Source organism: Myotis davidii, unplaced genomic scaffold (assembly GCF_000327345.1).
Source record: "Myotis davidii unplaced genomic scaffold, ASM32734v1 scaffold1548, whole genome shotgun sequence".
NCBI lineage: Eukaryota > Metazoa > Chordata > Mammalia > Chiroptera > Vespertilionidae > Myotis > Myotis davidii.
This window is the reverse complement of record NW_006298676.1, coordinates 42,705-56,364: the sequence shown is the minus strand read 5'-3', so window position 1 is coordinate 56,364 and position 13,660 is coordinate 42,705. Positions and strand designations below refer to the sequence as shown.

At 54.6% G+C, this 13,660-nt stretch overlaps 1 protein-coding gene across 1 annotated transcript in view; it reads left to right on the top strand.

The window, feature by feature from the left end:
• Window positions 1-5,240: 5,240 nt before the first annotated feature.
• VWA5B1 (von Willebrand factor A domain containing 5B1) overlaps window positions 5,241-13,660 on the top strand; it is a 41,007-nt gene continuing 32,587 nt past the window's right edge. The window contains exons 1-5 of the mRNA XM_006774465.1: window positions 5,241-5,403; window positions 7,222-7,374; window positions 8,644-8,914; window positions 11,462-11,607; window positions 12,441-12,572. Coding sequence (XP_006774528.1) covers window positions 5,265-5,403; window positions 7,222-7,374; window positions 8,644-8,914; window positions 11,462-11,607; window positions 12,441-12,572 — 841 coding nt within the window. The 5' untranslated portion in view covers window positions 5,241-5,264. The remainder of the gene's footprint in view (window positions 5,404-7,221; window positions 7,375-8,643; window positions 8,915-11,461; window positions 11,608-12,440; window positions 12,573-13,660) is intronic.

Sequence of the window (13,660 nt, the reverse complement as noted above, 5' to 3'; positions counted from 1 at the left end):
ACATGGATAATGAGATGGCTGACCTGAGAGGTGCCAACTGTGCTAGTGGGGGCAATCATACCTAGTACGGGACTCTGAGAAGGCTCCATGGAGTTGGTGGCATTTGAACCAGGCCTTGAAGGATGTATAAGAGCTCCTCCAGAGAGGGGTTTTGGGGTGGGGGTGGCAGAACCAGCAGCATCAAAGACATATGGAAGCAGGGAAGCCAGGCTTGTCTGGAGAAAGAACAAGTGGTCTTGACTGGCTGGAACATGGGTGTGTGCCTGCGGGGGGCGGGGTCAGGAACATGGATTTGTTTAGCTCTATCAGCTGGGTATGGGCCCAAGGGGAAGAGCTTTGAAAGAAGGAACCAGAATGTGAGAACCTCAGGATTCTAGAAGCCTAGAACAATTGGATCATCAGATCAGATCCAGAAATCCTGCCCCCACTTTGATGGGAGTGCTGGTACAGGTCAGTGAGCGAATGGTCCTTGGAGGACAGGCTCCCAGTGGGGGGTGCGACAGCATGGACTTCTAGTAGGGTAGGCGACAGGGAAAAGGATGAGGACCCCTAGCCCAAGGTAAGAAGGCAGAGCATCTGAGGAAATGAGCCAGAATTGCTTGGTGGGCTCAGTCTGCATCTGGTTCAGGTCTGGTTGAGCCCATTCAGCCCCCCAACTCTGTGGATACAATCTGGGGGGACCTGGACAGGATGAGGGTGAGAGGTCTCCAGAATGGCTTTCTAAGTGGAGGGAGGAGGTCTGCCACACTGTCTCTTGGACAACATTGGCAGATTCCATCTCCAAGGGCAGAATCAGAGGGTTACTGATATGGGCACTTCGGAAGAGAACCAAGGATCTTCCCGGCTCTGCTGACCTGGCAGCCTGCACAGGGGTCACGCAGCCCAGGAAGGGAGGGCCCATGGAAGAAGGCAGAGAAGAGAAGCCCTCAGCCCATCAGGATCCGCCCGGCTCCTGCCCACTCACTCAGCAGACATTCTCTCCTTTATCCTCTCAGTTTCCTAGGACCTGGGCACCATCTTGGTCCCATTTTACAGATGCAGAAGCCAAGGCACAAAGAGGTTAAGTTACTTGTTCAAGGTCACACAATATGCAAGTGGCAGAGCCCAGCCAAATAACTGACCCAAGGCCACCAGGAAGTGGCCATGAGGGACTCTGACCCCAGGCAGTACTCTAGATACAAGGGTCACTCAAACTTACCCCTTTCCAATCTCTTTCTGACACAAATATTCCTTGGCAAGCGGGGAGGGGGGCCCTCTCCTTGACCCCAGAAGCCCTGATGCTGGCATTCCCCTCCGCCAGCATGATGACTAAAGAACCAGGGCCCCTGCACTCTGTTTTCCCCGCCCCCTTTCCTGCATGTCCTTTATTGCATCTAAATCAGATCACACCACACCCGCTGCAGGTACCTGCTGATCCAGTCTTTGTTCTCAACCTAGAACACTGCACCCCAGGCAGTTTCATGGCCCAAACGGCACCCCAGACCACAGGCCTTGCCTGTGGAGTTGGAGAGCGGGCAGGGGCTGAGGGAGCTCAGGGTGCAATGAGGAAGCCCTGTGTCCCTAAGACCCACAACCCCAGTTCGTCAGGCTCCTGGTTCTCCCTCCTCCCCTCCATCACTCTCTCCTATGCTCAGCATAGATGGGGAAGCCACTGGGGAAGGGCAAGGGCAAGCTTGGAGGAAGGCTGCCTCCTGTCTCATCGAACCCGGCTACTCACCAGCTGTGAATACTGGGCTCTGGACTTCTCTGCCTGTCAGTTGCCCCACCTGGAAAGTGGAAGTGGGTATGAGCATTGGCAATGATTGTAAAGCATTAGGACCCGGAAGGTGCCCCCATTAAGAGTCCCTCCTCTGAGCTGCACCCTGTTCAGGAAGCTGGGATATGGGCCAAGAAGAAGGGGATGGACCTGCTGTTCTCACAGAGCTCACCGCACTGGGCAGTAGGGGAGACTAGCTGTTGCAGAAGGGCGGGTACCGTGCTTCATGATGTGGGATGTGACAGACAAGCGCTCATAGGCTGTGGAAGCCCTAGGGAGGGGCGTGTCTGATGGACCGGGGATCAGGGGAGGCTTCATGGAGGAGGTGACAGTGGAACTGGGCCTTGAATGGTGAACAGGACTTTGTAGCGTAGAGGAAGGCAACAAGCATCCTGTAAAAGGCTCAAGGATGGGAAAGAACCTGACCTGTTCAGGAAGGGTGCTGACATTCATTCCTTTATTTATTTCACTTTGTGAATATTTACTGAGCACCTACTACATGGCAGGCACTGTGCTGGGTACTTTACACATTTAATTCGATTTAGTCTTCACAGTGCCCCTGCCCTCACCCAGTTTTATAGATGAGGGGACTGGCATTCAGGGATGACATGACTCACGGTGAGTGAGGCAGAAAGTTATCCACCAGGATTCAAATCTAAGTTTGGCTCCAAAGAGGCCTGTCTGAAGGACAGCGATCATTGGGGATTTACAAGTTCTAGACCAGTAAGAAACAGTCGTAGTATTTAACATGGGAACCTCCTCGAACCTGTGTAGCACCCTCAGGGCTCAGGCTCAGCACAACATCTCATTCAAAGAAACACAGTCCGACACCCCACATCATTCAAAGCTTTCTTTGTGACTCTTAAAAAATATTGAATGGGGCCCAATTTGTAACTCAGGGCACCCCTTTCTAAAGAATCCTCTTTTCTCCCCAGTTCTCCCTGTGGCTGCTCTAAAGCTTCTAGTGGCCCCTCCATCCCCATGACCCCACCCCTCCTTCCTCGCAACCCATTCAGTCCCCTTTCTGTTTTCTCTCATCCCTCTAGCCCAGCGGTTCTCAACCTGTGGGTCGCGACCCCTTTGGGGGTCAAACGACCCTTTCACAGGGGTCGCCTAAGACCATCGGAAAACACATATATAATTACATATTGTTTTTGTGATTAATCACTATGCTTTAATGATGTTCAATTTGTAACAATGAAAATACATCCTGCATATCAGATATTTACATGACGATTCATAACAGTAGCAAAATTACAGTTATGAAGTAGCAACGAAAATAATTTTATGGTTGGGGGTCACCGTAACATGAGGAACTGTATGAAAGGGTCGCGGCATTAGGAGGGTTGAGAACCACTGCTCTAGCCCATTTTCCAGATTCGGCATCACATAAGTCAAGGACCTGGTGAAGACAGGTTGAGTGGCAGATTAGGGGAAGAAGGTGGGGAGGGGAACATGTGGTCCTACTGCGCTAAATTCAGCCCCTATCACCACGTCGGACCCGCTCACACCACTCCTGAGGCTGAGCCCTCACTTTCACACTGTCCTAGACACAGCCTTGGTGGTTTCTTCCCTGTCAAGTCTCTCCCGGGTGTTTCCTGTGGTCTAGTGCCCACTGGAGGCCCAGCCTGGGATGGTTGGAGGGCGGATGTTCAGCATTATTTGCTCTGGTCCCCATCTGTCACAGGGATGGCCCTGGGCTCCTCCCAGGAGAAAGCCCTACACAAGTGCCCCTTGTACCCCGATGTCCTTCAGACACCCCAAATTCATGTGTAAACCAAACACATCTCTTTTGAGGTCTCAGTATCCTCATCTACAAGGATAATACTGCACCTAAGATTGGTGTGGGGATTAAATGAGAAAAATTATGTGCCTGGCAAGTTTTTAATGTTCAACAAATTTCAGCTGCTCTTGCAATTCTTCCCCCCTCCCCAATCTCCTCTGCAGCTAGACTGTAAGCTCCCTAAGGACAGAGCGGTCTCGTCTTTCGTCCCCAGTGGCAAATTTCGGGCCTGGAAGGTATTCCGTGCTTATCAATGCTGGATGGATTGATGAAAATATGCATGAATTAGGCCCCAAAGAATGTCAAGTTTACTCTTCCTAAGAGGGCTGATACTGTTAAAGGGCTGGTTCCCAGGGCCTTTGCCCTGTATTATCAACATCACTCATCCAAGCACCACTCCCCAGCTCAGGGACGCCCCCAGGAAGCCTGGGGTGGGCACCAGGGGTAGAAGGAGAAGACTGGGTTAGATAAGTTGCCCTTGGAAACGCTCCACCCCAGGATGGACTGAACCTTAAGTCCAAGTTCGCCCCACATCTGGGTGCTCGTTGCCTGCAGCTGCCTTCCCCAATCAGCATTCGGGCCAGGAGTGAAGCAGGAGGAGGGAGGAGGGGTGGGGAGTGTGGGTGGCCCCAGGTGAGATTCAGGAAATGAGCTCCACCCTCTGGTTCTGACCCTGCCAGTAGCCAGGCTTTGCTGAGGCTTCCAGGACAGAGAACCCCCAGAGAAGGCAGCTGGGGGATCCAGCAGCTCCCCGCCTGCTCCTTATCTACCTCCTGTTGTCAGTCAGCCTGCGGGAGATAAGCCAGGGCTGAGAGCTGTCTGGGCCGGAGCCACAAAGGAGAACATAATTAAAAAGACACTGCTGGCGTGGCCGAGGGGGCGAGGATCCTGGTGGGACGTGAGGAGAGCCTGGAGGGAAGCGTTCCGACTTAGAGAAAAGACAGAGTAGTCAGCACTCATTGAACAGCCTTGCAAATAGGCTACCAGCCCACGGTAGCTTCAGCTGGCTCAGAGACGAAAACCCAGAGAGAGCCTGCCCTCCAACGGATATTCCACGCCCTTTGTTTGATTTCACTTCCCACTCCCACCCCACCCCTCACGGGGCAGTGGTCATCCAGGAGTGTCTCAGGAGCCCAACAGAGAATGGAACATCGCCCTAAGAAGTGCTCGGAAGTCTTTCCTGTTGGAATGAGGACGGTCATCCATCCTTTTATTCATTTAAGCAGCACTGAGGACACAGCGGGTAGATTGACTTCGTCAGAGGAGGAGGGGCTTGATGAGCTATTCCGTCCCCTCCTTTGGCAAAGGAACCATCTCAGCTCAGTCAGACCTGCATCCCTCACCTATGGCAGCTCAGAGGCTCTGGGGCTGACCGAGGGTGGGTCAGGCCAGGAGGGCATTGTCTGCCGGGAGAACGCCAGGCTGGACGGGGCTCTGATGGGCTCCAGCCCCACCTGTGCACCAGCCCACTGAGCAAATCCAGGCGGGTCCCCTGTCTTCAGGCCTCAGTTTCTCCACTGTGAAATGGGAAGAAACGGAACCACCACGTCTCTGCTAGTTCAGCGTTATCGGGGGTCACCGACGGGAAAGTGCTTGGGGAAAGGGAAGAGAATGAGGGGCCCACTGCCTGGGGGGTCTAACGTGAGCGAACTGGGCTGGTGGGGGGATGAGGGCCACCCTCACTTCCTGTCTCCCGCAGACCCTGAAGGCTGAGGAGCCAGCGGGATGCCCGGTCTGATGAACCAGATGACAGGGGCAGCCCTGCCCCTCACTGCCTCTGACGTCACCTCCTTCGTCAGTGGTTATGCCCTGGGTCTGACTGCATCCCTCACCTATGGCAACCTGGAAGCCCAGTCTTTCCAGGGTAAGGACCCCTCCTCCATATTGAATCCCCGCCCACCAGGGTGGCCGATGGACACTGGGCAAGGCCTGGACCCTCCCCGAGTCTCGGTTTCCTCACCTGTAAAATGGGGTACCATTTCCGCACAGCAGGCCTCAAAGCTGGTAGCAAGTCGGGTCAGGGTTTGAGCACAGGCTTGGCCCAGCCCTGCCAGCTGGCCCAGCGCTATTTAGGTCCCACAAGGCACGCCCCCCAGCGTCAAAGGGCCCGCCTCCACTTCCTCCGGGAGCCTCACGGTGGGAGGGGCCTCGAGACTCAGTGGAAGCCAGGAGTTGCCAGCCCCAGGTGTGGCTCTGGTCCCTGGACTCTGGAGAAGCCACTATCTTCTCAGAAGCAGGATGGCCCTTTGCCTGTCCGGTGGGGCGTGGGGAGGAGCAATTGAGGTCTGGAGTGCAGAAGGACAGTGTGGAATGAAACAGCCTGCGAATATGAATCATTGGGTGGGGCAGCCAGGACTGTGGACAGATGTCTGCCTGGAGGAGTCATGTGTAAGCCAAACTCCTCTCTTTCCACTGAAGGGAGGGAGCTACCGGGAGAGCGCTGTGTGAGACTTGTCGGGGGTAGGATTCCCTCCAACCCGCAGTTGGTCCCCTCCGAAATCCCCTGGGCAGACAATGACCCTGTGGAAGGAATCCCAGAGAGGGTGGCTTAAAATGGGACCCACTGGGGACCCAGGAGACTAAATGATGAATAACTCGGGGACAGCCCTTGGCTTTCTACATGTAAAAAGGCCCAGTCCCCATTTTATAGATGAGAAAACTGAGGGGCAGGGGGATGGGAAGCAGGGGTTTGTGAAGGGCTCACTGGGGGCCCAGCATTGTGCTGCCCCCATGTTGGTGGCAAATTAAATGAGATACAGCCTTGATCCTCCCTGTGGTCCCCGCACCATCGAGCCATCCACTTCACTCAGGGGCTGCTTAGAAATGCAGATGTAGGCCCCACCCCAGAACTCCTGAGTCAAAATCTGCATTTTAACAAGACACAGCCCCTCACCCGTGATCTGTGTGCTCTTAAAGGCTGAGAAGCACTAAGGCATAAAAATGTGGGCACATTTTCATGATGACCCTACGAGTGGGGCTCTATTATCCCCATTTTACAGATGGGGCTGTGAGGCTTAGAGAAACTGAACTTCTTGTCCAAGGTCACCAGGCTAGGAGAGGCGGCAGGGCCCAGATTCAAACCCTAGTTTACTCCCTCCAACGCCCAGCTGCTGGGAGCCACGGACAGCAAATTCACCACGCACATGTGTTTTATGTGGCCCACACAACAGGTCACATCAAATCCAGAATTTTACTCTCTCTCGAAAAGTCAGAGGCCCTGGCCACACTGGCCTCACATCTCTGCAGAGTAAGAGTTGGCTGGGACAGGGGGGCTGCTGTCCCTTTTCCAGTAGCCCCTGTGCTCACAGAGTACCCGGCCTCAGTGCAGAGCCCTGAGGTCCCAGCCCAAGTCCCCTCTGGCATCCTCTAAATCAGCGGTTCTCAACCTGTGGGTCGCGACCCCTTTGGCGGTCAAACGACCCTTTCACAGGGGTCGCCTAAGGCCATCCTGCATATCAGATATTTACATGACGATTCATAACAGTAGCCATTACAGTTATGAAGTGCCAACGAAAATAATTTTATGGTTGGGTCACCACATGAAGAACTGTATTTAAAGGGCCAGAAGGTTGAGAACCACTGCATGGCAGCGAGTACCAGCCTAAGCTTGGGTTCCTTCCCAGGGGTGGGGCGTGCAGGGTGGGGCCGGGGCACCCCGTGATGCTTGGTCCTGCTCCAACAGGCCTCTTCGTGTACCCGCTGGATGAGTACACCACGGTGATCGGCTTTGAGGCGGTCATTGCTGACCGGGTTATAACGGTACAGATCAAGGACAAAGCCAAGATGGAGAGTGGCCACTTCAATGCCACCCACCTTCGAGCCACAACTGTCACAGGTAAGGAGGGCAGAAGGGCTCTGGCAGGATCTGGGCAGGCTGAAAGGGTAGCGATGGCATAGGGTCGAGAGAGCATGACAGCAGGAGTCAGGAATCCTGTGTGTCACTGGCCCTCTCTGAACCTCGCCTTACTGTCTGTACACAGAGGCAATCTCTCCTCTTCATCGAGGAAGCGTGGTGAGGATCAGAGGGTTTCAACCACAGGTTCTAAAGCTCTCTCTGCAGAACAGAACAGCATGTCATTTGAGCTCAGAGGTTGTGGAATGAGTCACACCAGGGTCTGACTCCCTATTCTGGCCCTTGCAAGTGGTGTGAGCTCAGAAAAAATATTAAAATTATCCGTAAAATGAAGCTAATAATTATACACACCAAAGCTCAACAGAGAGCATCTACGCAGAGCACGCACAGACTAAGTCCTCGAATTGCTACTGAGGATGAAGAGGCTCAGAGAGGGTCAGTGACTGGTCCAAGGTCACACAGCATGATATATATATTGTTGTTGTTGACAGTATTACAGATGTCTCCCATTCCTTCCCTCCTTTGCTCCCTTCCACATGTTTGAGACAGGGCTTGAATCCAGACCAAGTATCACATGATGTAAGAGATCCTCACCATTGGATTTGTGATCGAAGTGATGTTTGTTCATCTGATCATTAAGACATTCAAGAATATTTTAACGAGCACTTACCATGTGTAAGCTGCAAAGTTGCCCTCAGGCTGATACGACCACTCACAGCCTGGAAGCATAGCTAGGATGTGCCTAGCAGTGACCATGGGAGCGGGTGGAAAGTGGCTGTGCCCAAAGAGGTCTGCGTAATGTCAGAGGAGGGGAAGAGGGGCACAGATTGGGGGCCGCGGGGTGTCCATGGAGGGGTTCCTGGAGGGGTTGGATAGAAGGGTAAGACCGGATAAGTAGGGGTGAGGGATGGGCCTTACGGATAAAAGGACAGAGCAAAAGCATGGATCCCAAGGTGGGGCATGTTTGAATGTGGTTCCTGTGGGGAGGTAGAGTCTGCGGATGGAGACGAGACCCTCTGTTGGGGTTTTGTGGGGCCAAGTCTCCCCATCCCAGCAGGCCTGGCGTCAGGCCCCTGCAGGTTCAGATCCTGGCTCAACGAGTTAGTAATTTGCTGAGGAAATTGGCCGAGTCACCCCTACGCTGAGCCTGTTTCCCATCAGCAAAATGGGCGACTCAGACCGACCGCACAGCAAGCGTAGGGGGCACTAGCGAGGATGTACACGGCGGCTGACTCCAGGCCTGGCGCTTAGGAAACATCCTGCGAGAGGGGGTTTCCGCGGTCCCGACCCCCTGCACACTGGGAAAGGTGGCTTTGGATGAGGATTTGGAGCGGATCCTCTTCGTGGTCAACCTGGGGACCATCACCCCGATGGAGAACGTCAAGGTCTTCATCAGCACCTCCTCAGAGCTCCCGACGCTGCCCAGTGGGGCCATGCGGGTCCTGCTGCCTGCTGTCTGCGCCCCGACCGTGCCCCAGTTCTGCACAGAGAGCGGTGACCCCTCCAGCCAACAGGCCCACGGGTAAGGAGCCCCTGGCAGGACAAGGGGACAAGGGCCAGCGTCTCAGGTGGGCAGTGGGGAGCCTGTCAGGGTGTGCAGGGCGGTGGAGATGGAGTTAAAGGTGAGGCTTGGTGCTGGAGGCCACCCCCTGAACAACGGCTCCTGCCCTGCTCACTTTTAGAGCATTGGGGTCTCCCTGATGCCTTGGAATGCAACTGGCCAGATGTTCTGGAATTTGGACACCTTGGGATTAGAATTTCCAGGCTTTATTCTTTCATGCACTTAGGACACTGAGTTGAGTGTTAGGGATCCAAAATCACCACAGATCCTGCCTTTTTAGAACTTGGTGGGAGAGATCATTATCCAATGAATAGCACCCTTAATGTGGAACCACTGGTGCAGTTGCATGCATAATTATGTGAAAAGTACAAAGAAAGAGACATTCATTGGGCTAAGAGTGTAAGAGAGGGACCCGCCCTAGCTGGTTTGGCTCAGTGGATAGAGTATCAATCTGTGGACTGAAGGGTCCCAGGTTCGATTCTGGTCAAGGGCGTGTACCTTGGTTGCCGGCTCCTCTCAGATAGACAAAAGAGGGACCCAACCCAGAGGTCCTGGGCCAGGCCAAGCTTCTCTGAGGAGTAATATTTCAGCTGAGACCTGGGGGGTGCGGGGGATGTAGGCACAGATCTAGCATTTCTGCAGAGGAGAACAGCAGAGGCAAAGGCCCTGAGGCAGCAGGCTTGGTGTGTGTGAGGAGACGGGCAGGCTAGGATAGCTATAGCAGGTGGGAGAGTGAAGGAGAGGACAGAGGGCTGACGTGGAGTCAGATCATGTAGGACCTTGAAGCCGAGGGTGAGAACACTTTTGCCACAGCAGAGAAGCTGTAGGCACAAGCCAGTCTCAGCCCAGGGGACACCAGGTTGCATGTAAATACTGCCATAGGCGCCAAGCTTGGTGCCTTTGAGAGGTGGGACCTGGCGGAGCTGGGGACAGCCAGGACTTTGGCAGATCAGGAACAAGAGGCCCCTGAGGTGGCCCCAGGAAGCATGTTCCTGCCCATCCCAGCAGGCAGAGTTAGCTGAGGTGCTCGTGGGAGAGGCCTGCATCAAGTCCCAATGAGCCTCAAAGTTGCTCAGAGAGAGAAAAATAGATAATACCCAGTGTTGGCGAGGATGAGGCGAGGAGACGTGTTCAGTGCTGGTGAAGGTGGAATCTGGGGCAGCACCGCCGAGAGCAGTCTTGGAACACTCCGTGTGCGCCCTTTGACCCAGGGATCCCAGAGAAATCCTTTCATAAGTTCAAAATGGGGACACAGATGAGGGTCCTCATGGTGGCGGTGCCAATGGACATGAGGTGGAGGCAGGAGCAAATAAGTACAATATAAAGTACTTACACAATATCATGACAGGTACCATGTCAGCAGCAATGACTTCGGCTTACAGACTTGGACAGAGCTTAGAAACAGTGTTGAATGAAAAAAAAGGGAAATAATGGCCTGGCTGGTCTGGCACATGCCTGGTTTGCTGGCTCGATCACCAGTAGGGGGTGTGCAGGAGGTAGCTGATGGATGTGTCTCTCTCATTGATGTTTCTATCTCCCCCTCTCCCTTCCTCTCTATCTAAAAATCAATAAAAACATATATTTTTAATTAAATAATAAGGGAAGTAATGAGTGAGAGTCATAATAGAATATAATCTTTTCAGTTTAAAGTGCATTCACAATCAAACGCCACCACGGATATGTGCCATTAAGGACATTCATCAAAGACAGAGGGTGTGCCCATCGGGGGGACAGGAGAGGGACCAGGATCACAGACAGGGTGGGGGACAACACAGAAAGAGAGGCACAAACTTGAACGCTCAGCAGGGGACAGACACTCATGAAAAACAACTATGTCAATATTATCCCCATTTAATGGATGAGAAAACCAAGGCTTATTCGAGGGCTCCCAGCTCCCAGACACCGAGCAGGGATTTGAGAAGGGCTGTGATATAGTCGAACAGGAGCCAGACAGACAGGATGAGCATGCTCACTCTGCCAAGTCCCGACTGTGGGAATGTTGGGGCTAGTTGCCTCCTCTTGCTGAGCCTCAGTTTTCCCGTGTGGGAGATGGGGGAGACGGGGCCAAGTGGCTTTTTTCTGAGGGTTCTGGTGAGAACAATGTGTGCTAATGCTGTGGAGCACTGAGCGCGGTGGGCGGGAGACGGGAGGAGGGAGAGGGAGGGACAGGTCTAGTTTAGCAGCTTTATGCTTTGGAGTTGCATTTCACAGCAGTGGACTGAATGTCAAATACTGTGTGTGAAAACGTGCACTTTAAGGTCCTCAAAATATTATGGATTCATTGTGGGAACCACATACATCATGCACAATGTACCATCTGAGCTGTTTTCAAGCGCACGATTCCGTGGTTCGCTCCCTGACACAGTGTGAACCCTGACTGTGGAGCTGTATGCATTCTCTCCGTGCCCGGGAGGCACCCCAGGCTCCTCGCGTCTTGAAGGTCCTGCCTCCTCCCCCTCCTCCTCCTCCTCCTCCTCCTCCTCCTCCTCCTCTCGGCCCCCTTCCCAGCAAAGACAGGCATTGCTTTGGCGCCCGGGCCCTGGACTCCTGGAACAAGCTGTGCCTGGCAACTCTTCTGGACATGGATGTATCCAACCCCATGGAATATGAGTTCAACTTCCAGCTGGAGATCCGTGGGCCATGCCTGCTCGCAGGTGAGAGGGAGCTGCCCAGACCCAGGTAGGCGCCGGGAAGACTGGAGGCCCCAGGCTGGGGAGGGCCCCGGCCCAAAGCTGCCCAGGGCAGAGAGTAAGGGGAGGGTGGGGGGTGTGACAGGCCCAGATGGGGGACATCCTGAAGTACCTGGAGCTGCACGGATTCCCATTTCCTGCTCCCCAGCCACAGATGAGCCCCTCCCAATGAGCCTTCCAGGCTGTCCACCCCACCGCTATGGCTTCCTGGGGAATGTGCATGGCGCGGGTGGGTCCTGGTCCCCTCCCAACGGTTCAGCCATAGAGCCGCTTCCTGCTTCTCACCCGCACAGCGGAATCACCAGGGATCTTCCAGAATCCTGCCACCCATCTCCCGCCCGAGCTTCTGGGGCACTTGGTCTGGGCTATGCCTTGGGTATTGGCTATTCAGAAGGCCCCAGGCCATTCTAACCTGCAGCCAGAGTTGGAGCCATTGTTCTGACAGTTCCTCTTTCCAGCCCACTCAAGTCTTTAAAAGGCTGTGGTTTCTTGCCAACAAGTGTGTTGTCAGAGCAGCATGGCATTCCAGCCTGAGAGGTGTTTATGGGGTGCCCACCGATCGAGCGTTGAGCATCTTCTGTCTTATGTGCCTCCATGGGAGGCAATTCCTTTGACTCCCCACCACCGGGTCCCCACTTTGCAGATGGGGAAATTGAGGAGACCTGTCCATGGCTACCCAGCCAGGCAGGCGCCCCTGATGGGCAGGAGTGTCATCTCTGGCTTGCATCTGTGTCCCCCACAAAGCCCCTGTCTCTCTCAGGGCTCCTGAGCCTAACCCGCCTTTCTGTGCCACTCAGGAGTAGAGAGTCCGACCCACGAGATTCGAGCCGACGCCGCCCCGTCCGCATGCTCGGCCAAGAGCATAATCATCACCTTGGCCAACAGGCACACCTTCGACCGGCCGGTGGAGATACTCATCCACCCCAGCGGTACCGTGCCCGCCTGGGGGGACCCCTGGGAAGCCTGTGGGAGGGAGGAGGTGCTGAGCCCGTGGGGCACAGACAGGTGGCCCCTCACCCAGTGGTCAGCCAGGGAAAGGGGTGGGGTGCGTGGCAGAGGAGAGGAGACCAGCCTCCTAGGAAACTTGGCTCCAGCTGGTGGAATTGAGTATCTCCTGCCCCAGAGGCTCCAGGTCTCGTGCACCCACTGGGGCACTTTGTCTGCGGGCCAGCTGAGCAGAGGATCTTTGAAACCCGAGCTCGGGAAAGCCTGGCAGCGCTGACCTCTCGGGGAACAGCTCTTTTGTCTCTAAGAATTCATTAGAAGGCCAGGACCTGAAAATATCAGAGCGACCAGTCCCACTCCCATTTTACAGATGGATAAACTGAGGCCCAGAGAGGGGCCATGGGTCAGCCATGGCCACCAGGCACTTCTGCCTCCCAGCTAAGGAGTTTTCTCATGGCCCCATCCTGCTTCGGGCAGCCAGGGCTTCTGTACCTCTCTTCCTTCTGGGAGTCCTCCCCACTCAGCTCTCAGCAAGGGACAGACACTCATGAAAAACAACTATGTCAATATTATCCCCATTTAATGGATGAGAAAACCAAGGCTTATTCGAGGGCTCCCAGCTCCCAGACACCGAGCAGGGATTTGAGAAGGGCTGTGATATAGTCGAACAGGAGCCAGACAGACAGGATGAGCATGCTCACTCTGCCAAGTCCCGACTGTGGGAATGTTGGGGCTAGTTGCCTCCTCTTGCTGAGCCTCAGTTTCCCCGTGTGGGAGATGGAGGAGACGGGGCCAAGTGGCTTTTTTCTGAGGGTTCTGGTGAGAACAATGTGTGCTAATGCTGTGGAGCACTGAGCCTGGCCCCTGGCCCAGCCCTCCAGGGTCTCGGGCCTGTATCTGAAGCCAGGGTCTCCCCGGGATCAGGTTGAATGGGAGAGTAAGGGTCTGGGGTAGGAGGGAGCTCTTCAGCCCCGTTTCGGGCTGGACTGCAGGGGAGCCAGGGCTGCCTGAGACTCACCGTCCTCTCGATGTCCTCTTACAAGTCACCCCCACCCCTTCTGCCTTGGTCCTG